Source organism: Candidozyma pseudohaemuli, assembly GCF_003013735.1.
Source record: "Candidozyma pseudohaemuli strain B12108 chromosome Unknown scaffold00018, whole genome shotgun sequence".
Taxonomy (NCBI): domain Eukaryota; kingdom Fungi; phylum Ascomycota; class Pichiomycetes; order Serinales; family Metschnikowiaceae; genus Candidozyma; species Candidozyma pseudohaemuli.
In genome coordinates, this window is record NW_020194452.1 from 568 (window position 1) to 24,948 (window position 24,381).

General features: G+C 44.1%; 7 protein-coding genes across 7 annotated transcripts; 4 read left to right on the forward strand and 3 right to left on the reverse strand.

Moving 5' to 3' along the window:
• Positions 1-4,365: 4,365 nt before the first annotated feature.
• On the reverse strand, positions 4,366-6,312 carry C7M61_004775 (MFS transporter; the record flags this gene model as incomplete). The annotated part of the gene is made up of 1 exon (XM_024860092.1): positions 4,366-6,312. The coding sequence occupies one exon, from the start codon at positions 6,310-6,312 to the stop codon at positions 4,366-4,368; it is 1,947 nt and encodes a 648-aa protein (XP_024711649.1).
• Positions 6,313-8,304: 1,992 nt separating this feature from the next.
• On the reverse strand, positions 8,305-10,352 carry C7M61_004776 (uncharacterized protein; the record flags this gene model as incomplete). Its single annotated transcript, XM_024860093.1, has 2 exons — positions 8,305-8,793; positions 8,823-10,352. 2 exons carry the CDS (start codon positions 10,350-10,352, stop codon positions 8,305-8,307), a joined length of 2,019 nt encoding a protein of 672 aa, XP_024711650.1.
• A 2,072-nt stretch (positions 10,353-12,424) lies between these two features.
• C7M61_004777 (uncharacterized protein) lies at positions 12,425-14,458 on the forward strand (the record flags this gene model as incomplete). The annotated part of the gene is made up of 1 exon (XM_024860094.1): positions 12,425-14,458. One exon carries the CDS (start codon positions 12,425-12,427, stop codon positions 14,456-14,458), a length of 2,034 nt encoding a protein of 677 aa, XP_024711651.1.
• Positions 14,459-15,092: 634 nt separating this feature from the next.
• Positions 15,093-17,084, forward strand: C7M61_004778 (uncharacterized protein; the record flags this gene model as incomplete). The annotated part of the gene is made up of 1 exon (XM_024860095.1): positions 15,093-17,084. One exon carries the CDS (start codon positions 15,093-15,095, stop codon positions 17,082-17,084), a length of 1,992 nt encoding a protein of 663 aa, XP_024711652.1.
• Positions 17,085-17,188: 104 nt separating this feature from the next.
• C7M61_004779 (uncharacterized protein) lies at positions 17,189-19,075 on the reverse strand (the record flags this gene model as incomplete). Its single annotated transcript, XM_024860096.1, has 1 exon — positions 17,189-19,075. One exon carries the CDS (start codon positions 19,073-19,075, stop codon positions 17,189-17,191), a length of 1,887 nt encoding a protein of 628 aa, XP_024711653.1.
• A 1,708-nt stretch (positions 19,076-20,783) lies between these two features.
• On the forward strand, positions 20,784-21,818 carry SUA71 (transcription factor TFIIB; the record flags this gene model as incomplete). Its single annotated transcript, XM_024860097.1, has 1 exon — positions 20,784-21,818. The coding sequence occupies one exon, from the start codon at positions 20,784-20,786 to the stop codon at positions 21,816-21,818; it is 1,035 nt and encodes a 344-aa protein (XP_024711654.1).
• Positions 21,819-22,406: 588 nt separating this feature from the next.
• Positions 22,407-24,341, forward strand: C7M61_004781 (uncharacterized protein; the record flags this gene model as incomplete). The annotated part of the gene is made up of 1 exon (XM_024860098.1): positions 22,407-24,341. One exon carries the CDS (start codon positions 22,407-22,409, stop codon positions 24,339-24,341), a length of 1,935 nt encoding a protein of 644 aa, XP_024711655.1.
• Between the last annotated feature and the right edge of the window lie 40 nt (positions 24,342-24,381).

Genomic DNA, 24,381 nt, shown 5'->3' on the forward strand with positions numbered 1-24,381 from the left:
TCCCATCACTTTGTAGCCTTAATCGAATAAAAGCACCAGTTTAATGACTCACCATGACTTAACATGACTCGTCGTAGCTCACCAAACCCCATTCATCTTGCCCCAGTCCCACTAGCTCTGTCCATCACCCTTGATGTCCAATTATTCACCACCCCCTTTTTTTTCCCCTTAACCCATATAATCCCTTTTTTCTCCATAACCCAATCTCTCTCCCCGTACTTTTGTTTTCCTCCCCTCTATGCCATTCAATTCATGTCTGTTCGGACGAACTTTGAATATTCTGGCTCAACAAAAGTAGTTGGTTCTTTTCTCCTTTTCAGGAAGTGAGATTGCTGCTCATTAATTGCTGGTTACCCGCGACTTTAAGGGGGTGACACGTGTCAGCAGAGACGTGACTCACCTACATGTGAAAAAGGCACCAACACAATTTAGTTAAACTTGATATTGTAGGATAAAAATTAATTTGTTTTGTGTCGTTGATGTTTTTCACAATTTGGTGAATCTCAGGAATCTGGGTAATCATTTTGTATATGCGGTGCGACTTTGAGTAGACATCAGAAAGGTAGATTTCAATAATTGTGTCAAAAATCAGAAATTGGTTAGAAGGGGAAGTGAAGATATTCAAACGCTTGGGATAAATGCTGTGAATATCTCCTAAGAGTCTCATTGCGTAGCTTTGATGTGTGAATGAGATGTGACGTTGGCGGGAAAAGTTGACATAAATTGCACATTATCAATCAAAGTTGGCCAAGGTATTGAGAATTAGCAAGTCATTTGGTCTTTGAAAACCTTTGTAAACTGTCAGGATACCTGAAGAGACGGTTCTCTCCATGGTTTGATGTTATTAACTGTGATCGAGCTCTAACGTCAGAATCTCTCAACCTCTCGTCTACGGTTTGGGCTTTGGAAGAACAGGGGATGTTCCTCAATTGTTTTTAAAGTAAAATGAAGTAGTTCCATATCCATTTGATATGGCATAACACGTATTCTTGTTCGCCTACTGCCCCTCAAAATGAAAATATTGGATGATGAATTCCAATTTGAATTCTCAATGTTTTGCTCAAATAACTACAGTTCTGAAACAGGAGGAGCTTCAGGTATTCGGGTGAGGAATACTTAGTCTAATATTTGCATCAAAGTAGACTACTTTTATAGATACAAAGGTAAAAATGAATGGCGAGTACTCATATTTCGGGAACTGTCAAGGGATCGTACACAGAGCGTTCTTAGGATATCCCACAGCACAGAAAGTAGTGATAATAATAATAAGACAGAATTAGAGTATCTTTTTCATTGAAAGCTTATGACTTTTAATAACTAGCTAGTGGTTAGTGGCTCGCTTGAGACGCGTTTCCGCTATTAGCCGAGAGATGTCTGGGTTTTTGATGGGCTCGTGAAACACTAAGTCGTTGAGGACCCCAAAGTGGAAGTCTAATGATACTCAAAAGCCTCCAACAAACAAAAGCTTTACGAGACTTTTTGCAATATAAATAAGAGGTGATTCCTCTCTCTAACCATCATCAAACAAAGAATCAAAATGGCCGCTCAGACTACTACCCAGAACAAGAACAACGCTCCAAAGGACAACAACTTGAACAAGCACGCCGGTCGTGGTGCCGTTCCTTTCATGTGCACCATTGTCTAGATGAATAAATTCACATCTTTTTATCAATTGTAGAAGCAGCTATCTTTACAAGCCGTGGATAGTGGGTAAAAAGGGCTTTAGAGATTAGCAGAGTACAGTTTGGAAAGTAAATATGCTAATCCAACTTTGAAAACGCTATGAAAAAGCCATCGTAATAGAAAAGTGGTATACTTTCTTCTTCAATAAATCACTGCTAAAGGTTTGAGGCTGCCGTTTGGCATTTACACCCGTGCACCAATAGTTTAGTTTTAGACGCGGTCAAAATCATCCACCTTAATCAAGACCTACTACTACTCCAGAAAAGACCAATTTTTCAGATGTTCCTGGTACTTCCAAAATAGAGCTTGTCTAAACAACCAAGACTCGAAAATCATGATGGTGTCGTTTATATGTCCATAGCACATTCCCACATGGCGTGAAAGGCCCGTGAAATTGAGATTTTTCTGTTTGGGAGGAAAACAAGGCGATATTGGGCTCCACAAAAGAGGTAGTTCTTATTCACGCCTTTCATGCTAAAGTTCAACTGACAAGCTGTTAGGGTGAATTGATTGAAACTGGCTAAACGTGCTGGCATCGAGTTACAAGTCTTTGTTGATAAGAATAACAAATCTGAGATGTATTAAATGAGCTGAAAGGGTCCAACAAATGGTCATTATGGAACAAAGAGAGCCAGGTTGTGCCGATAACGACGTTCAATTTGTTTGTGTGGCTCTATATACCTCCATTTTAGCTCGCCAGATTTGGATGTTGAAAGTACTTCGTAAGTGGAGCCAGCAACATCAGGTACGAGGCAGAGATACACGAGAAGATTGTTTTCGGTCCACTGAATACTATCCAAGCTACTCGCCGGGTTTAGTCGGCATTGGTGCTGACGAAATGCATGCACCGTGTGTCAATCTCAGATTTGCTGATAACTCGGAGCACAGAAAAGCAAGAAGAGCAAGACAGCCTTCGCTTGAAAGCTGCTGACGTGATGAATACTGGAGTATTTTTGCTGGCAATTGTTTTGAGGAGCAGATACTACTAAAGCGGAAATTTCTGCGAGATTCTCAGGATCGACCATATCCCGGTTCACACGAGGCATCGAATAATTCTGTTACCCTCGAATGATCATCTGCAGCATAAAAAATACTATGTGAGTGCTTTCTTTGGGACTGGACTTGATCTGCGCTGTCAATTCTGGCTTTTCTTCTCAAACCCAAATCTGCGCAATTGTCGGCCGCGATAATGGGAAGCACTGCAGTCTATCCCCAGCTGAGTATAATAATGATGCCGTTTATTCTGAGACTTGGGGTGTTTATGGAAGATCATCAAGCCGAACGGTGATGCAGGCGACCTTTCATTTATTTAGTGAGTTCATAGATTCCTGGGGCCTCAAAAGCTCAGATTATGCTTATCTTTGATCGGTGACAAGCTATAATCAGTGGTTCTAGATACTCAAAGTGAATATTAGTCCTAACTGTCATCCTCTTTCTATTGAATTGGCTCTCCTTTCACATCGCCTTCCAGTAACAATCCAGCAGCCAGATTGAAAGCGAGTAATAAGAAGATAGTTAGTCTTCAAGCCATCAGTAGTCTCAAATAATTAGTACAAGGCTCAATGATTAGAGTTACCATCAGACAACAGCCAAGTGATATTAGTATAAAACCGTATGCAACCAATCCTAGCTTTCACTCATTTCAGACGTAGAAATACCTTTCTTCTGCCATCCTCATAAGGTAAGCTCAAGCTATGATCAAAAGTCTTTGTTGTATTTTTGTCGAAGTCAAGCATTCCTATTTTCTCGTTTTCATGAAACATGGCTATACTTTCTGTAACAATAATGCGAATGCGAACACGAACGATAAATGCTAAGTTTGAAAACAAGTTCAAAAATCAGGTTCGTAATATATTCTCACAAAATAGTAACCTGAAGTATTTTGCATCCCTATCGATATGGTTCAGTAAGTTTTAGCTCGATTTTATACATTGTTCGGGAGATATGGGGTACTACTGCTTTTGCGATGTCTTTATGGCTGCTTCCGTCAACGAAAGATCTAATTACCGAAAAGTCGTAACCTTTGGCTACAGCTAAATCCTATTGAATACTCTGCATGGGCTTTGCTGATAACGCTTTACTCTCCAAAGTGTTGAATGGAGTACCCTTTGTTCACTCCACCAACACCTGACCCAATACTTGAATTACAAAATTTAAAGTTCTACCTTTTTGCAGTGATATGTCTTTTTTTTTAGCCCCATGTTTTTAAAGAAACATTGTTACAGAAGATGGGAGTTTACGCCAACTGCTCTTTAACTATGACGCGTAGTACCACCAATCACTAACGCGCATTACACCTTAGGTTGCTCCTACTTAGTGTTGAGATGAAAGGTGCCATAGAGGACCCAGAATGTTAAAACAATTGTGAAGTAAAATAATTTTCTATTGATCGCCTTGATATAATCCATCCTAAAAATGCTCCGTCTCGGCTAAGCTTCAGTTTTCGAAATTCAGCAATATGTGATATGTCCCCTATACGATATTGTCCGTACTCTGGTGAAGTCAAGCTTACAAGACACAAAAGGACACTGGAAACGCAAACCTCCTTTCAACCGCATCCACTCACGGCTCCACTTCCAAAGCTTCCCCTTTATGCTAATCTGAAGTAAGTGCAATCTCTACATGATTACCAACTTATTTGTCTATTATTTCTATTGTGATCATTAAAGGCCTGCTTCCAGCTTAAGCCTTGTTAGCAACCATATCGTCAGCTTCGGTCATGGTCCTGGTGGATGGAACGAAGGGGGAACCTGCCCCTTCATTGGGCTCACTTCTGATGGATCCAGTTTCGTTGAACTTGAACTCGAAGGCTTCCTGGCTGTCCTCGTCTTCCTTCTCAGCTGCAAGTCTCTTGGCCTCGGCCTCGAAACTGTACTTGGATTTCAGTCTGAGTTTGTGTCCAAACTTGTAAAACACGAATGGGATTGGCACCATCACCAACGCAATGAAGGCAAACACAGAGGTAGCCCAGTCGACCTCGAGCTCCTCATACATGTCGAAAATGAAAAGTGGGAAGACAGATGCCAAACTGTAACGCAAAACGTTATTGGCAGCCAAGGCAGACGCAAGACACTGAGGAGGGTACGTCATGGAGTAGTAAAGGACAATACCGAAGAAGACCCAGATCAAGCCGAAACCGAAAGGAACACCGGCCAATGTTGGTGCAATCCAGTGAATCGACTCTCTTGATGTCCATGCTAGCCAGAACAAGGCAATTGGCAAGAACACCGATCCGATAACTGCAACGGCCAATCTGGACTCTGGTGCAAGCTCGATGGGCTCGCCATTCTCATCACGCTTGACTCTGGATCCGTCTTCGTTCTTAGGGTGGAAGAAAGTGTGGTCAAACTGGATGAAGCCGAGCACACCGATAATCAAACCGACACCAACACCAATGAAGGGCAAACCGGACACGCCTCTGTTCATCTCATAGATGCCTCTGAAGATGATAGGGTACGCCTGGAAGAAACCGAATAACACTGCGAACACGAAGGCGATGTATACGGAGGTGAGACACACGATAGGTTCCACAATCAACATCTCGACTGGTCTGAAGAGGAAAATGGTGGCAATCTTCTTGAGAAGAGCAAGGTCCATCTTGGGCTTGTCAAGTTCGATACCTCTCTTGATCGCTCTCTTCTTCAAAATGGCAGGCTTGAGTGTCTCAGGACACAAAACAAGGAGTGGCATGATTCCACCGCAGAAGATTAAGAGGACCCACTGTGTCCATTCCCAGCTGTGGTTGTCGACAGCAAATCCACCCACAATTGGACCAATAATAGGGCCCAAGAAAGGAGCAAGACAGAAAAGGGCCATAGCAACGGCCAACTGAGCGGGATCATTGCTCCACAAGTCACTCACAGTACCTCCTGCAACAGACATTGGTGGGGAGTTGAAGAAACCAGAGAAAAATCTGAGAACGAGAATGGTTCTGATGTTTTTGGCGAGGCCAACTCCCATGGTGAAAAGCATGCCCATTGGCAAAGAAACAATGTAAATCCATCTGCGTCCGATGATCTCAGATACTGGCGCAGCAAGGACAGGTCCCAATGCCAATCCTATAAGGTAGAATGTCAAGCCAGAAATACCGAGTGTCTGCGAGACACCCATCTCAATCATCAAATCTGGAACGGCCTCAACATAAAGAGACGAACCCAATGAAACACAAAGACAGTCAAGGGCGACAGTGAATGTAATGAACCATTTCTTGAGAGCTGGCCAGTTTTGAGGGTTTGCCTTGTCATCTGGGCCATCCCAGTCTAGGTCTCTTGCAGTTGGCTTTGGCTGTGGGGTCTCATTGCCCTTCTTGGAATCCGTGGACTCCAGGCTTGAGTCGTTGAAATTGTTGGTCGCTATACTCAGATAGGACTCCTCGCTCGTTCTTTGTGGCGATGCAGCACCATCTGGAACATCGGCTGATATGAAGCTTTGTGCTGGTGTGTGGGTGGGCTCGGAAAATGGACCCTGACCCTCTGATGTTGGAGAAGCTAGAGTGGCGCTTCCAGGAGAGCCTATAGTCTCATGCTGAGGTCTTGCTTGTCCATCGGACCTTTTTGGTGAAAGTTTGAAGTCACCTCTTGTGACGATATCTATTTGACTGGAGCTTTCAGGATCTCTTGAAAAAATCATACTTTAGCTTCCGCTTTTGAGTAAAGTATAAATAAATAATTGGGGGATGAAAAGTGCTATGCATTGGTGCAGAGCCTTTAATTTATATCTACGTGCAGCTACGGATGGTGAAGATGACCACGTCCCGAATGGAATGTTGCTTATCCGACCGATGACGAAGAAATCCTCCACCTAGAACCATTACCACATATCCATACAGAATTATCCGATTGAATGCAGAGCCACAGCAACGGTTTTTTCGTGGCGGGACACCCACATCCACCAAGTGGTTGCAGGCTTAGCTGAACAATAGAATTATTTCTGCACGCGGCGCAAATATTTTGCAGCATCGATAAGCGGTCGGAAAATCTTGACAACAAGACCGATCAATCTGGAAAATCTCCTGTTATCACTGGTTTAAGCTCCGAAAAGCCAATTTGAACAGGATTTTTGGAAAGCTGCTGAATTACAGCTCAGCCTCCCTTGATCGACTCATTGGATCGAAAGATATGGAACGCCCGGGATGAGCAGAGGTAGGGACCCTTAAGCTGAGGCTTGGCGTTGATAGTTCGGAACAAAACCCTCGGACGTAAAGGACTTGACGCGAGGGCTCAAAAGATTGCCATACCGAGGCAGCAAAACCAGAGAAAAAAAGAAAAAAAAAACTTGCCCAGTCTGCGAAAGCCATACTGAAGAACCAAGGCCGAGCATTTCAAGGCCATCGGAAATGTTTACGATGTGTTAGAGTGAAAACGGTCTGTGCGCTTCCCTCGGCTCTATTTTTTCAGCCACGTTATGTCACTGCAACTTTTCTAGCGAAGATGCGCTCAGGTACCGAAGTATGCACCTTAATGCCGAGCTGCATCTAAACGAAGAAAAAATGCGGCTAAGGCTACTTACTTCCTCGGTCCAACTACACCTCATCGCCTGAGTCCGAAACTCGGTGTGACCTGTCAAGAAGCAGAAATTCACAATTTAGATTACTTTTGGGATTAGCATGAAGCAGGGCCCGTCGGACATGCCAAGTGCCGTGACCTCTGGGATTATCACATCGGATTCGGAACAATGCTCAAGATGTGGGCTACACATAGTTCTAGAAATTCTGAAACACGCAGGAATTTAGACCTCGGTTCCCGGGCACGTATCAACACGCTATTGCGCTTAGAGATGACCATTGGCGAGTCGGGAATTTCTTGTTTATGAAGTTATTGGACCTGATCGTCATCGGAATCCAACTTGCGATAAAGCAGACTCCGAGACGTCTTCAAACTCTGTTTTGAAGTATGCGCTTAACTTACTATCTCCGGATGTAGTGAACGCGTCTCAAAAGGTTGATCACGCCAACCCAACAGCAAAACATGCCAAGTGCAAACGGCTGCGCCGCATAAACCTCATCTGATTCCGAGAAGCGCCGAATAGGCTTAGGACGTGGATATGAGGTAAGATATTGAATGGAAAGCTCAAAGGGAGTTGAAAACATTCAATTGCTAAATCGCTTGAAGGCGGGACATTCAATGCTACATTGAGTAGTATGGTGGTCCTACAATTACCGGCGCTCTGATGCTACAGATTTCGGGCTAGAGTTTCATGCAAGGTTGCCATGTTTCAGTCCCAGACTAGGAGGTTCAGAGTGCAGATTATACGTGAAGCTCAACATTGGACTACTGTCGAATAAGACAATAGAAGGTAAACGAGCCCTGGAAAATTGCACGATTTTTGATTATATGATGACATTTCGGATGACTTCCAGGGACGCTCTTCAATTTTTGCTATCATTGAGCTTAAGCCCGCATCCTACTGAAGAACATGAAGATATAGTCCTTGTCATCCTTTAAAATAACTCGTGATTGATTACGAGCTCCGAATTCGTTTCCTGATCATGTCCAGCTAGCTTGGTCTTCTCATCGTCCAAATTTTGAAGGCCTACCAACTTAACAACTTTTTATTCACAATTATTGATACATTTTCAGGGTACAATACTCATCCGTGAGGCCATAGATCCTTGATTGTGTGTCATTTTCCCAAATTCAAAGAGCCAAGTGGCCTCCTAAGGAAATTGAGGATGGGGTCTTCGTCATCCTTGAAAATGATCTGAGACTTTTCCCGCTCGGCTGCGTTTTTCTCATAGTCAGCATTCTGCAGCTTTTGCTTCTCATCGTCCATATTTTGGGAGTCCACCAATTTATGGTTCCTCAAGAGAAGAATGAAAACAAGGATAGGAACGCAAAGGCAGAGCCCAACAATGGAAAGTTTCCTCTGTATTGCAGCATAGGCCGTACTGACTGCAATCCTTTCTGGTGAGCCCCATTGGTACTCAACAATGAAGTCATATGGTGAACCGTAGGCAATCATCGCTAGACTGGGATCGACATTCAAATTGATCATTCTGGTGGTGATCTCCCCTAGCATTTCCTGTGTCCAAATTGCACCCGAAATGCTTTTCGCAAAGGCTATACCAATAGTGTACGATGTAGCAAAGATGGAAGTCACAGGAGCCATATACTCATGATGGTGCATGATTGAATGGAGACAGACGTGAGCCTGTAGAAGGTTGCCAGAGCAACTCCAGAGATACACATTGCAATAGCGACACCGTCTCGGTAGTACTTATCTCTGATACCATCGTTTGAACCTCTGAAATGCACAAACAAGCCCATAGCAATGAACATGATGAAGTTGCCCAAGATGATGAAAACCTTAGCCCTTTTGACTTTTGTCAATATGAGCCCGAGAACTGGAACGGTGATGCCTTCCGTGAACTGGTTCAATCCAGCTGTTCTTGTAGCAATTTTAACCGAAGCGTTCATGCCAACAAGCAAAACAGGGTAGGCAAAGCTTCCGGGCATAAATGTGATAAGTGTGCTGAAAAGACCGACACACAATGCTGCCCACACTCCACGGTCCTTCATCACTGCAAATGGAAGCATCGGCTTTTTTGTAAGCTTACTTTCCCAAAGCACAAAAATCGGGATGGTAACGAACCCCATCACAAGTGGAACAATCGTGGATGCTTGCTGCCACTTAGAATGGTCACCTCCAGCAAGAGTCAAGGGTACCAAAAGAAGACCGAGAATTACTGCCAACAAAAGGAATCCAATAAAGTCCATTTCCCATAGAATAACCACCAATTTCTTAGCAACGTGGATGGAGATGAACTTCAATCTTGCCACAAACTTCTCCAGCCATGTTGTACTGGCAAGCATATTATCGTGATACCGTTTGGCCGTAGGGCTGTCGTCGAGGAATTTCTGTCTTTTCTCATTTGCAATCTGTGTCCATGTTGATGTCTTCCTAGCTTTCCACATCAAATGGAGGTGGGTAAGCATATAAGGCAAGCAGACAAGAGGTGTGGTGAATGCCCAGAGAGTGATACCAAACTCCCACCCGTGTCTTTTCAAAAGCTGGTCCGTGATATCACCCACTGACCATGTGTTGATGATGACTGGCATACACATAGGAGCTAGTGCCATTAATCTCCACTTCAACGTGGAAGCATCTGAAACACAAAGCTGCCAGACAATCACAGTTCCTGAGCTCACAAAAGCATAAAACACAGCTCCAGCTGCGTATCTCTGAACATCCAAAGCCTGTGATTGTATGATGATTCCCATGACCTTGCATATCATGGCCACTACAAACAACTCAAGCCTTCCAAAGACATCAGCGGCCCTGGCAAAGAATGGCATTGAGGCAGCAGACGCAACAGCTCCAATTGTGCCGATTGTGGCCATGAGTGAGTGTTGCTTGTATGAGTTTGTAGCGTACCCAATGAAGATGTTGATGGTGTAATTATCGACAGTGGTGATGTACATTCCAATGAAAATGAAGAAGAAGTAGAGGCCTTTGTGCCAGTAGCCATCTAATTGTGAGATGATAAGCTCTGCTTTCCGGATTCCTAACGACTTTTCAGCCACTGGGGCTTCCTTTGGTTCTGAGGAGTTCTGAGACAGCCTCGATTCGAAACCCTCAAATACGTAGCTGTTCGTTTTTGGGTCGTCCATTTCTTGAAACTTATTGTTTTCTGGTTTTTCCAGGATGGAGGAAGCCTTTATATCATTCATCTGGAAGTCGATGTCTACCGAGCGTATCCATAGGTGCCGTCGAGAGGTATAATCGTGTAAATTCAAAAGAGACCCGTCATTGTTCATATGCCTTAACAATGGGTTCCTCAAATTTGTACCTACTTATACGAAGCCCCCTTGTACGTGGCACATGTCAAAAACCTAAAGAGGAGGCATTGTCCCGTGTAAAATATGGTGCGTATTCCATAAGTAGCCTCTCGACAATGTGCCGTTTAGCCGTTTGGATCAGTCTAGAAGGCACCACGAGAATGAGAAATGTACTGGTATGTTTAAAGCAAAGTAAGACTAGAAAAGAGACATTTTGAGTACCATTTTGGCTGCAAATTGATGGTTAAAGTAATATGAATTCTATTAGCGATCATATCCAGCCATGAAAGTGATCCGAGCAATATCTTACTTTGCTTTGACCGTCTGAATCGATCATAAAATCCCTTCTCCGTTATCGGATTCATCTAATCTAAACCATCTGATTTACATTGTCCTTATTCCCTACAGGATACTTGACGAGCCGCACCAAGCATGTGTGATTTACGGAAGTTTTTCGAAGGGGTGCAGTACTGACATCGGTCTGCAAAACGACTGGTCAAATGATGGAACCCTCAAAATTCATGGAATGCTTTGAGATCCAGGTGATCAGCTCAATTGCATAAGTTGGTTACACCTGGAGATCTACAGGTCTTCGTGTAAGCAAAGTCCTTTTGATCCGAGTAGTTGGCAGAATTTTCATGCCTTCAATTGCAAGATTGCAGTAGACATGAAGCAGTATGTAAGAAAGCTTTCTATAAAATGTAAAGCTGTGTGACTCAGCGATCGTTACAGAAAAACGACAGGAATATGTCGACTCTGTAGCAGAAAGAGAATTTGACGCACAGTGGATTCAGTTTGAAAGTCCAATCAAGCAGTACATTTGCATTGATCAAATGCATTGGTGGGCATTGGTGAAAAACTGTTGTAGTGCTTGAAATCGTATATGAAAAAGGTGTAAAATAATGTGTATGAACCTCACCCGCACTTTGTGGAGCCGATATGGTGCGAGGTGAGCAATTAGAAAACCGTTGATATTTTACGCAAATTGGATCTAGTCTTAGACAGGTTCCGCTTCGCACCTAGATGCCTCGAATAGACGAAGTGTAGTGAAAAATAGCTCGTCTGCCACGAATTTTTCTTTTGTTCAAGAATTTATCAAAATCCAAGACATATGAGCAATTTAATACACCCTAAAGGCCCTTCGCGCTGCTATTGAAGGTCCTATTGTTGCGCAAAAAAAGTCGAAATTTTGTGGAGTGTGAATCAAAGTTTTGAGAGATCTGACAGATTAGAAGTCAGTTTGGTGGTATTTGGCTGCGTATATACGGCTCAGAGCAATCCCGGATGATACAGGATGATGTGTGGCTGATGCGGCTGACATTGACACCTTTTTTAATATTTCCGGAGAGAGTGGTACGCATCCAAGAATAAACATTCGAGACTGGTCAAGTTTAAATCGTGGCCAAATCAAACGATCTAATGAGATTCCCTCTAGAGCTGAGTTCACACCCTTGAATCCAGATAGTCTCTACCCAAAACGAAGAAGCAACGGAATTGTCAACGGAGAAAAGGACATGAAGAACAATGATACCAAAGCCAGTAGGTCCACTTCACTCACGAAATCCTTTATAGAGAATAAAAAGGAGCATGTCTACCAAGACAACACCGGTACCCGCCTTCCAAGACCACCCTGTGCGTTCCCCAGACATCCGTCAAGCTCAAGCGTGGGAGAAAGCAATCTTTAGATAAAATTCATTTTGAAGGAAAATGTACGTTTTTTTCGTAAAGCCACAATCGCAAGAGAAGGGTCCATGATGTTCTGCAACATACTGAAAAATACCCGAGATCCTTCTTTACTTGTGCAGCTTACACACCGGACTTGCAGCTCGTAAGAGCAGTTTAAGATGCCTTGTCGACACAAGCGGTTCTCCAAAGTCCGTGAAATGCCCAGTATATAATGGTGGGCTTTTGCCCGAAAGGTATTTCAGTACTGCCAAAGGCTTTTCTCGATATTGGGTTCCAACATGGATCAGAAGCAAAAAGATACTAAGCCTGAGCAGCAGATCCACGATTCAAAGACCGATTCTTCTAATGACTTGGATCTGAGCTTATCGGTCAGATCCTCCAAAGATGCGGCTTCCACAGTGAGACCCAAGTCTTTTGGTATCCGCAAATCTGAGGTAATCATGGCTCAAATGACAAATTGGTGGGCAAAAGGATGCTTCTATTTCACAATCTTCCTTTGCATGTACATCGCCATGTTGGAGAATTCCGCTCTCAGGGTGTTCACTGGGTATGCGACAGACTCTTACAGACAACACTCTCTAATGTCGACCATCAGTGTTATCCGAGATGTCGTTGGAGCTGCATCATTACCGTTTTTTGCTCGATTGTCCGATAACTTCGGTCGTTTTGAGTTGTTCCTTGTTGCTATGGTTTTCAGGATCATTGGTGTGATCATCCAATTCAATGCCTTTGATATTGAGAGATACGCTGTTGGAGCAGTGTTGTACGGTTTTGGTGCCGCTGGAATGAGAATCTTATGGCAGATCAACTTATCTGACGCCTCAACGTTACGTTGGAGACTTTTGGCGGTTGGTGTATTGAGCATGCAAACTATCGTGAATACATGGTCAAGTGGTGAAGTCACCTCCAGCCTTTTGAAGTACCACGACTGGAGATTCGGTATTGGTATGTGGGCCTTCATTACTCCGCTAGTGTGTCTTCCGTATATGGTTATGTTCCTCACCTTGATTATTCTAGCATCCAAGACGGAAGTGTGGAGGGAGATCCGTGCTGAAGAGAAAGAGGAGTTTCTTGAAGCAAACCCTAGTGCTAGAAGATTCCTCGATGAAATGAGATCCAATAAGTGGTACTCTTTGAACGGATTGTCTGCCACCATGAAGTACCTTGGTATCGTGATCAGACAGTATTTGCATGATATCTTCTGGAAAGTCGACTTCATCGGGTGTCTTTTCATTGCTGTGGGCTTTGGATTGATTTTGGCTCCGTTGACTTTGGCTGGAGGCTACGAGTCTAGATGGCAAGACGCCTCTACCATTATACCCCTTGTATTTGGCTTCTTGACCATTCCACTCTTTGTCCTTTGGGAAACCAAGGTAACGAAAAGACCAATGCTTCCGTTCAAGGTCATGAAGAACAGAGGTGTTTGGGCAGGCTTTTTGGTGGGCATTTTTGCCAACATCATGTCTCGTATGCCAAATGCTTACGCCTATCCGGTGTTACTTGTGGGTATGAATGCTTCTGAGCTTGTGGCTACCCGTACTCCACAATTAGGTAGATTTGTTGAAGGCATTGCTGTCCCGATTTTAGGTTTTGTGTTGGCAAGAGTGAGAAGAACAAAGGGATTTGTGCTTTTTGGTAATTGCGTCATGTGTATTGCGATGGGTGTTTTCGTTCATTTCCGAGGATCAAACGACGGACTCCGAGACAAGTATTTCCGTGATGGTGTTGCCATCGGAATGTGTCTTCTTGGATTTGCAACCATGTTCTACACCAGAGTCGTTGCCGTATCTGTCCAGGCATGCACCAACCACGAGTACATGGCTATTGTGACTTCTATCTTTGCAGCATTCTACAGAATTGGAGCTGCAGCTGGGTCCTCCATTTCAGGTGCCATTTGGACACAAGACATGCACAGAACCATCAGAAACCATATGGTGGATTTGGGTGTTGACCCGTCCTTGGCCAATATGGCCTACGAATCGCCGTACCGTTTTATTGAGCGGTGGGAATGGGGAACCCCTGCAAGAAGAGCAGTCAGTATAGCTTATGCTGAGATCCAGAAGAAGCTCTGTATCACGGGTCTTTGTCTCTGTGCCCCTATGTTTGTGTGGATTTTCTTATTACGTGATCACCGTTTGGTGGATGCTCAGAACTTGGATGACGAGGGATTAGTGGCAGAAGGAAAGAATACGGATGAAGCTGCCGAACGGAAAAAGTCCCAGGTGGTGTTCACCGATGATAAGGACTATATCATGGACTTTGTGAAGAAAATTTTCGGGAGGAAGGTGCCATCCACTGAGTCGAAGGTCTAGGACATGAATCTTATGACTTGTAATGATATAGCTCAAACGTTTTGTTTGGTGATTTGGACGATGTAGAGTCTCACCTTTTTATCAATTACTTGTTCTTGAGGAAAAAGAAAGAGAAAAATTGTGTGTTGGAGGTAATATATCAAGGAACTGAAGCGTCTTTTTTATATACCCGCGATACTGTCGTGTGAGCATATAACTCTGGAGTTGGACCGGTAATACGCCGCACTAGAAAGCTAAAACGCATCACAGCTTGCGTCAACATGCATGCTCAACCTTTTAATGCTATGAAAACGGAGAAGGAGCCTAGAAAGCCTTTCATTGGATAATTCTTCAAAAATTCGGTGGTGCCGTAAAATTCCGATCAGATAACAAACACTGAATGGCGCCAAGCCAAAGCTAATACGAGCTCATTATGGTGAGGGTGTCTCAATTGGCTGCATCATTGTCGTAAACTGCAGCCATTAGACTGCCAGGGAGGTAGACAGAAGAATGAAAAACCCAAGGGTCAAAATTTACGAGCTCGAATTGCTTGAATTTCACGTAGTTTATAAGAGAGTTGCGTTCGCCATAGCAATTCCGTCATTTCTTGACAAACAGCGGGCTGAAAATGGCTGCAAATTCGAAAATATCGCTGATGTCGGTCGAGGTCTCCCAAGAGAAGGAGCCAAGGGTGTCAGAAGAGTTGATCAAGCAAAATACCAACTCCTCAATTGAAACCCACGACTCCAAGGTCTTGGAAAAGTCGTTCGGTATTCGAAAGCAAGAGCTCATGATGGACCAGCTTGACACTGTTTTCCTCAAAGCATTCCATTTCTTTGGAATCTTCATCGGAATGTACGTTTCCCTAGTTGAGTCCAGAGTGAGTGGAATCTTTTCCAGCTACGCTGCAAGTGACTTCAGACAACACTCCCTTATGTCCACAATTCGACTCATCCAGCTGGTTATTGCTGCTGCTTCTTTGCCTGTCTATGCCAGACTATCAGATAACTTTGGACGATTTGAGCTTTTCTCGTTCAGTTTAGGGTTGAGAGTCGTAGGACTCATTGTCATGTCTCAGGCTAACTCTATTGATAAGTATGCTGGTGCAAATGTCTTGTACGGAGCAGGATTTGCTGGTGCTAGAATCTTGTTTCAAATCAGCGCATCAGATGCTTCCACCTTACGGTACAGAGTTTTGGCAATTGCGGTTGTCACTTTGCCTGTTATCATTACCACCTGGTCCAGTGGAGAAATCATAGACTCATTGTTGAAACGCCATGGATGGAGTTTTGGAATTGCTTTATTCGCCTTCACCACTCCGCTCGCTTGTATTCCTTTCTTGTCGTCATTTATCTACATGAAGTGGAAAGTCCGGAATCTTCCGGAGTGGAAGCAAATCTGCCAGGAAGAAAGAAACAGTCAAGTTGAGTTGAGGGCGTTTGCCGACGCCTACAGAGCACATGTAGAGCTGGGAGGCTCAAGGGTACTGGGAAAGATATCCCACATTTGGAAAGCATCAACTTTCAAGGCTGTGAAGATGTTCTGGCAAGTCGATATCATGGCATGTTTCTTCATATGTGCCATTTTCGGTCTCATCTTGGTACCCTTAACCTTAGCAGGAGGAGCTCAAACTTCATGGCAACAAGCTTCTACCATAGTACCTTTAGTGCTTGGGTTCTGTCTTATTCCACTATTCGTAGTCTGGGAACTAAAGTGGGCAAAAATACCGTTGATTCCATTTCCGTTATTGAGAGATCGTGGAGTCTGGGCGGGTTTTGCTATAGGTATATGGAATGTGTTTGCAAGTGGTGTACCCGGTGCATATGCGTACCCTGTGCTTATGGTGGGAATGAATGCTTCTGAGGTTGTTGCTACCAGAACACCACAACTAGGCAGTTTCGTCTCCAGCATTGTTTTGCCGATTTTAGGTTTGGTGATCATCAAAGTGAAAAGGACCAAGGGCTTCATCTTATTTGGTGTGTGCGTCTTGTTCATCTCGATGGGCTTATTCCTTCACTACAGAGGTGACAACGATGGACTTCGTGGGAAGTACTTCAGAGATGGTCTTGCGATTGCTTTTGCCATAGACGGTTTTGGCGCTGGATTCTTCATGAGACCAGTTGGAGTTTCCATTCAAGCTTGCACAAACCATGAATATATGGCTACCGTGACAGCTTTATTTGCATCCATATACAACATTGGTGCAGCCTGTGCTGACTGCGTCTCAGGTGCTATTTGGACTCAGAGAATGTACCCGACCATTGTCAGCAAAATGAAGGAGTTGGATGTTGACACAGATTTGGCCGCACTTGCCTTTGAATCGCCATACAAATATATCGAGGAGCACAGCTGGGGGTCTCTTCCTAGGAGAGCAGTTGTATTGGCTTATGCAGACTTGCAACGTCAGCTATGCATAGTGGGTCTTTGTCTTTTGGTTCCATTGGTGGCTTTTGCGTTTTTGTTAAGAGACCATAAGTTAGATTCCGTTCAGTCCTTGGAGGATATTGAGGATGTGGAGAGGGGAGAAGTTGCAGCCAAGAGGCAAAAGGGAACAGTAATCTATACTAATGATGACGACCCGGTATTCAGGCTCTGCCGAAGGATTGTGGGGAGAGAAAGGAAGACGATGGAAAAAGCCGAGGAATAGACACAAATCTATGGGTGTTAAGAATACCATTTGTAGTAGCGCTACTAGTATCTCCAAAAAAATGAACAAATTTTAAAGTCAAAACCAAGTAACGCTGTATTAAATCAAGTAAACAAGTATAACATCTTGTCCTTCCAACCCTCAGGGATCTCCCTCTTTTCTTGTTCAGGGTGCGAAGGGTCCTTACCGTCTTGGTCCTCAATGGCATTGTGAGTATCGCCCAAGTAATAGTTTGTCTGCATGAAACTGATCAAAAAGTTCAAGAATTCAAGAGCCACCGGGGCTGCAAAAAGGTAGGGGCAGATATTGGCCAAAGCCTTCACAGCACCTTGTCTCACAGGGTCATCCCAAGCAACGTCATACAACGAGGTGAGATCGGTGTAGTAATCATACACTTCGTCGTCTGAAACACTCAGAGGCAAGCTTTCCCTCAAAAAGGTGTACATTCTGGATGTCCAGATTTGTCCTGAAATGACGTATCCAATTGAGCTTCCAACAGTAGACCAAAGAAGCAACAAGGCCATAACTGAAGACATGTCCTGGTGGGGAACAGAAGCCTGACTTGAGATAACGGTTCCAACGGTGTCGTAAGCCGATCCAAAACCTGTCAAAATCTGGCACATCACAAACGATGCAGTGTCAGCCATGGTTCCTTGCTTCCTGAGAGGAATACAGTAGGCGACCATTCTGATGAAAATACCCATACAGTTCAAGTACTTGTAGCGCTTGGCCAATCTAAAATGGATTCCAGAAATGACTCCAAAAAAGCACAAGGAAACGGTGATGGCATTGTTGAAGTAGGTCCAGTTCTGGTAAGACCAGTTTTTTCCAACCAAAACGATACTCGACAAGTATTGAGATCTTATGCCATCGGCCAACATGTATATGAAATTGATGATGACTGCAGTGACAAATGTCTTATTGTAGAGAATCCTCTTGGGCATGAGTGGAACAGGCGCATAGAAGATCTCGTAGACGGTGAAGATTATCAACAAAACAGGACCTACCACAAACATGGCTATCAAACTAGGGTTGCTCCAGCTGCCTTTAGCATATGGCTGCAAAGAAAACGGTAACAACAAAAGAGACCATCCAAAACCCATAAGAATCAAACCTAAAGCATCAATTTGGATCGCAGAATCCCACAATATCTGACGGAAGGTTTTCTTTGGCTTCTCGGTTTTGGGAACGAACTTCTGTGCTTTGTTCTCAAAGTGGTAAAGGACATACACTGCTGGCAAGACAACCACGGGCATGATAATGGCAAACATGCCGTAACCCCATCTCCAGTTTCTGGCCAAAATAGCGTCAACAATCAAGCCTGAAAACCACACAGTGATGATGTATGGAGAGGTCATAAGAGCATTGACAAGACCCCTCCACTTTAGGTCTGTCAAATCAGCAACAATAATATCTCTCACAAAAGATATACCGTTTGAACCCACAGCTGAACATACTGACCCTACCACGTAAGCTCCAATTGTGGAGGATGCGGCTGCAATAATAACACCCACAGTGTAGAATCCTAGCGATAAGGTGAAGCAAAGAGGTCTGGAAGTTATATCGGCAAACCTAGCTTGAAAAGGCTGAATAACAGATCCAATGATGGAGGTTGCAATGTTCACACTGGAGATCATCGAGTGTCTGCTGAAACTAGAGGTAGCGGGTACAGCATAATTGTCAGTTGTAGAGGCATCTAAAGAATAGACAAAAGCGATAACAAGAAGAGTGAAGCAAAAGGTTACCATGATAGTCTTTCCATTTTTAGCTGTCAACATCATAGTCTTCACATTCTCGATTCTTCTGACTCCTCGAGACTTTTCAAATTCCTCAGAACCTGAAGATTCCACAGAATATACTTCATTAGAATCGTCGGCCAATTTTTCTGGCGTATCTTTTGATTCATGACTTTGCTCTTCAATATCAACGTTGAGAGCTACCTCTGAGTCCTTTTCATGGACTGTGATGTCCTGCGGAGTTGGAGAGGACATTCTTGAACACAATTGACAAGAAAGGGAATAAAAATTATGGATTTACTTTTCACCACTCCTCCAAACTTATATACCCACCACAGGCAGACCTCATCCGAAAAACGGATTCAAATATGCAAAGGCATTGGGGATGCATAATGACGGGCCCTTCCCGCATTTCTCAAGATTTAGCGATTACTAGAAACGATCTTACCTTACCAAAATGGCACCGTTATTGTTGGAAAATTCCATTGCTCCGCCACGACCCCATATAGACTTCATCTTACAGGTCCGTTGAAGGTTTCTTGGCGCATATTTGACGTCTGTCACTCGAGAGCCGCACCTCGACGAACCGGATCGAACTTTACTTTTTCCCCGATGCAATCTCCATGTATGCGAAAAAAATTGCGGTTTTCTTCTTTGGGAATGCTTCTGGACTCCTTGAAGAGGCTCCTGACCAATTGTACCTTCAAACCAGTCCTTCATGGCAAGAGATGTGAAAGGTAACACTACCAAGATGAGTTGTTAGCCAGAAAATCGAACTTTTTTAGATTTCATTCACGTAAATTGCCATGCAAGCAGATCTTTGAGATGTAATAAGGGATGTAATATGTATGTGATGTGATCAGATAATCCAATTATGCGGGAGTCGGCGAATAGATTTGTGTAATTTCGCAACACTTCATGCAGCTTGGTGTACTTCGTTCAGCAATATTTCGTTGACCTTTTTTCGTTGAAATTCGATACTTGAACAGGATTTGAAGATAATAAATACAAAGTTGCTCATTTTTTTTTTTTTTTTTTTTTCTTTTCATTGGAATTGCAAGGGTCAATCCACTGTCTTTCCTTTCGAAGTTTTTGACTACCGCACGGCACTCTTGCAACAACGGAAATGTGCAAGATGCATCCGAATCCAGATGTGGCTATATAGTAATGCATGCTGGAGTCCCACTCTAAGCGAACCAAGCCCACAAATTGTCACAAGATTTTCTTTTCAAGACCTTTTGGAAACAGTACCCTTTTTTGTGAAAGAAAAAAATTGCATAGTGCAAAAAAGGCCTATGGTATCCGAAACATGTCGATTCATCGAGATTAAGCTTTTGAGCCTCGATTGAGATGTGACATTTATACTGGCGAGCCGCACATAGATGGCAGCCGTAAGCCAACCATTGCATAAAGACCCCCATAACGGTATAATAACTCGGCAAAGTAGCTCTTCAACAACGAAGCTGCACATTGTGTCAAGCCTCAGAAGGTTAGTAATAACGAACTGTCTGCCACTTCTTGGGTTTGCACAAAAGATTAATCACGGCGCAAGAAGCGTTTGAAATCTATCAAAAGTTTAATTTTCTTTTGAATCCTCAACCGCTCTAAGCTATTTATCCATTCATTTTATTGAGAATTCGCTTCTCGTATTACATAACACCTGATACTGCTTGACAAAATCTGAGGCAATTCTTGAAGTCTCAAAAGAATCAGTTTTGTCTAACGAAGCTAGATGCCATAAAATTTCCACAAAGCTTCCAATTGCTATTGGCCTTTAAAAGCCTGGGCTGGGCTTCCCCAATGGTCGTGCGCGGCACAAACATACAACATGACTACAGATATCTCAATGCTATCTCAGGATTAGCGTCTCAAGAAAAGGAGTTGGTCCCCCCAGGTATCTTCCATTTCATGCTTGCTCACTTATTCTTCACATAATCCTCCCATCCCCTAATACCGGCCAAACATGGACTCCCAGGCACCAAAGCAAGATGATGACTTCAAGGGCCCAAACTTGAATGTCACGCTCATGTGCCCAGACTGCCAAGCGTATCCCCCTAACCTAATAGAAAGGTTCAGTGAAGGCGACATTGTCTGTGGTGACTGTGGCTTTGTTCTTAGTGATCGTGTGGTTGATACGAGATCGGAGTGGAGAACCTTCAGTAACGACGATCAAAACGGTGATGATCCTAGCCGTGTCGGTGATGCCGGAAACCCTTTATTGGATACAGAAAACCTCTCCACGATGATTTCCTACGCTCCCGAGAATTTCAGGGCCGGAAGGGATCTCAGCAGAGCCCAGGCTAGATCCTTAGTGGACAAGAAAGACAATGCCTTGTTGACGGCGTTTACGAAAATCTCACAAATGTGTGATGCCATCCAACTACCCAAGATTGTCGTAGACAGTGCCAAGGAGGTTTACAAGCTAGTATACGAGGAGAAGGTGTTGAAAGGAAAGTCGCAGGAGTCAATCATGGCTGCAGCTATCTACATGGGCTGCAAGCTGGCCAAGCTATCAAGATCTCTCAAGGAGATTTGGGCGCTCACAAATGTGCCCATCAAAACTACAGGTAAGGTATTCAAGATAGTCATGCTGATTTTGAGGGAGAAGAGTCACGCCGATCCAAACGCTTACTCTTTCATCAAGGACAGCGAGCAGGCTATGCTGACGTCTTCAGACGTCTGGATCAGAAGATATTGCTCCAATTTGGGTTTAAACATGGACGTTTCCAATGCGGCCGAAGCAATTGCTCGCAAGTGCTCCGAAGAGGGTATTCTAGCCGGAAGATCGCCTACGACAGTGGCAGCCACCGTCATCTACTTCGCCAGCTTGCTTTTTGATGCCCAGACTACACCGGCGAAGATCGGTGTAAAGGTGGGAGTCAGTGACGGTACAATCAAGACAGCGTTCAAGGTCGCCTGTCAGTATAGGGATACTTTGGTTGATCCCAAGTGGATCGAGAGCGGAAAGGTGAAAATCGAGAACATTCCCCAGGCATAGGAAATAGAAAGACATGACGATTGGACGAAGGAGCCTACGGTAACGAGCGTTGAGCTACAGCCATACCAGTAATTTCTCTTGTTGACTATCCCTTTCTCCAACAGCCCCGCATAGTTACAATCTTTTGAATGTTTGAAGCACGGCAAAGCAGGAGCCGGCGCTTCTCTCGGCCTTGTGTCTTCAAAACAATGCTCGTGTTGTTCGGTGAAAAAAGCTTAGCGAGATCGTGATATGTCAAATAGTAACACTAGTACCGTCGTGATTTCGCAGCCAAGTCCTCTGCAACTCTATTCGACACCAACAATTCAAAAAATAAATCAGTTACTTCAAATATTAAACCTCAAACACCAAACGGCTCGTGTGGCTCAGTCCATTCAGCCGTTGGCAGATGCTATAGATACGCCTTGGCACATGTCCGCTGCATTATGAGATTCTTGGAAACTCCCTAGACAAATGCCAAAATGGGCTTTCGTCTCACGATCACCACTTGTCGTCCGCCTTGGGCCCTTGTTCCTGGCCGACACTCGGCTTGGTAGCCTATATATTTAGGCTGGTTCCTGTCGTAGAATCATTAAGCTATTGTCCAGAATGACTACAGAGAATGAGAGAAATGCTCGACAGAGCCATGACAGCAGGAGTGAATCTTCTGAAATTTACTCCAGCGAGAGATACGATTCGGCTAATGATGTCAAGGTGGTTGGAGGAGGCCAGGACCAGGTTGTTGAAGAAATCATCGCCAACCGAGTGGATGCAAATGCGGAGGTCATCACGGATAGAGGAGTCTACCGGGTGGAGGCGCTCAAAAAGTTGTTGTATTCTCATGAGAACGGGCTCAGAATGAGAATCATCTTGGGTGTTTCTGTGCTTTTGTGTTCGTGGGCTATTTCGTTGGACTGGTCTGTTACCAGTAACTTGAGACCCTGGGCTACTTCTGATTTTGAGCAGCACTCCATGGGCCTAGGTGCCCTTTCTGTAGCTGTCCAGCTTATTACAGCTATTTCCAAACCCGTTTGGGCAAGAACAGCCAATATCGTCTCACGTCCAGCCACCTACTTGATCTCCTTGATCTTTTACGTCCTCGGTTACATAATCGTTGCTTCAAGTACCACGATCTCAGCTTATATTGTCGGGTCGGCCTTGTCGGCTGCTGGCGAGTCTGGCGTAGAGTTTTTGAGTCTGATCATTGTGGCCGATATGACATCTTTGAAATGGAGAGCTCTTGCAACTTCCACCTTGAGTACCCCATACATCATCAACACATGGTACGCCGGCCACATTGTGTCGGATTTGGGACCCACAGGCTGGAGATGGGGTTACGGAATGTTTTGTATCATTGTGCCCGTGGTTCTTGCTCCTGCTACGACGATCATGTTCTACTACGAGAACAAGGCTCAAAAGAGTCTTGATGTAAGCGAGAAAGGCCCAGACAAGGATATCATTTTTAGGAAGAACTGGAAAAAGCTCGTCTGGAGGGTCTTGGTGGAGGTTGACATCTTGGGCTTGCTTTTGTTGGGCTTTGCATTCGCCTTGATTTTGTTGCCCTTCTCGCTCTACAGAAATGCTGAAAACCAATGGAGAAATCCAAGTTTGATCGCTATGCTTGTTGTGGGCGGAGTCCTTCTTATCTCCTTTTTTGTTTACGAGTTTGTTTGGGCTCCATTTCCAATCTTACCTAGGAGATGTGTGAACCGAACTCTTGTCGGATCGATCGTTATCACCTTCTTTTTCCAACTTGCCGGTATGGTTCCACTCACGTACTTGTCGTCGTATGTGTGGATTGTGAAGGACTGGAGTAACCAAGAATGGACCTACTATAACAACACTTTGACAATGGCTCTATGCGTATTTGGTGTGGTATCTGGAGCTCTCATGAGAGTCACACATAGCTTCAAGATCTACCAGTACTTCGGAATTGTCATGGAGATAATCGGCTCGGGTATCATGATCGATGGAAGGTTAGCAAGTGACAATACCGTTATTTTGGTATGGTCGTCCATTCTTTCGGGTATGGGAGGAGGTTTCACTGTTCCAGCTTGTAACGTCTCTTTGCAGGCTTCGGTTCCTCACAGAGATATGGCAATTTCCATCTCCATCATGTCCTTGGCTTCCAACATCGGAAGCTCGATAGGATCTACCATTTCGACGGCTATATGGCAAGGACAAATGGAGGCCTCCTTAAGAGCACACATGCCAAGTAACGTCACCAACGAGGAGATAAGAGGCTACTTCAACAATATCACCAATCTTGAAGGATACGAATTTACTTCTGCTGTGAGGCAAGCAGGAATCCAGGCATACAGAGAAGTGAACTTCTATTTTTATCCAATTGCGGTCAGTTTACAGGCTATTCGTCTTGCTGCAGCTTACCTACAGAGGAGCTACTATTTGGGTGAAACCAACAACGCTGTGGAGGACGATGACGGTGTTCCTATTCCACTTGAAGAGAGGAAAATGAAAGCGGGATTGAGAGACAGTAATCCAGAGAAGGATATTGAGGTGAAGGATCCTGAAAGCAGAGAATAAGTATCTATCTATTACTTATACCCATTAAACTCGTTGAACT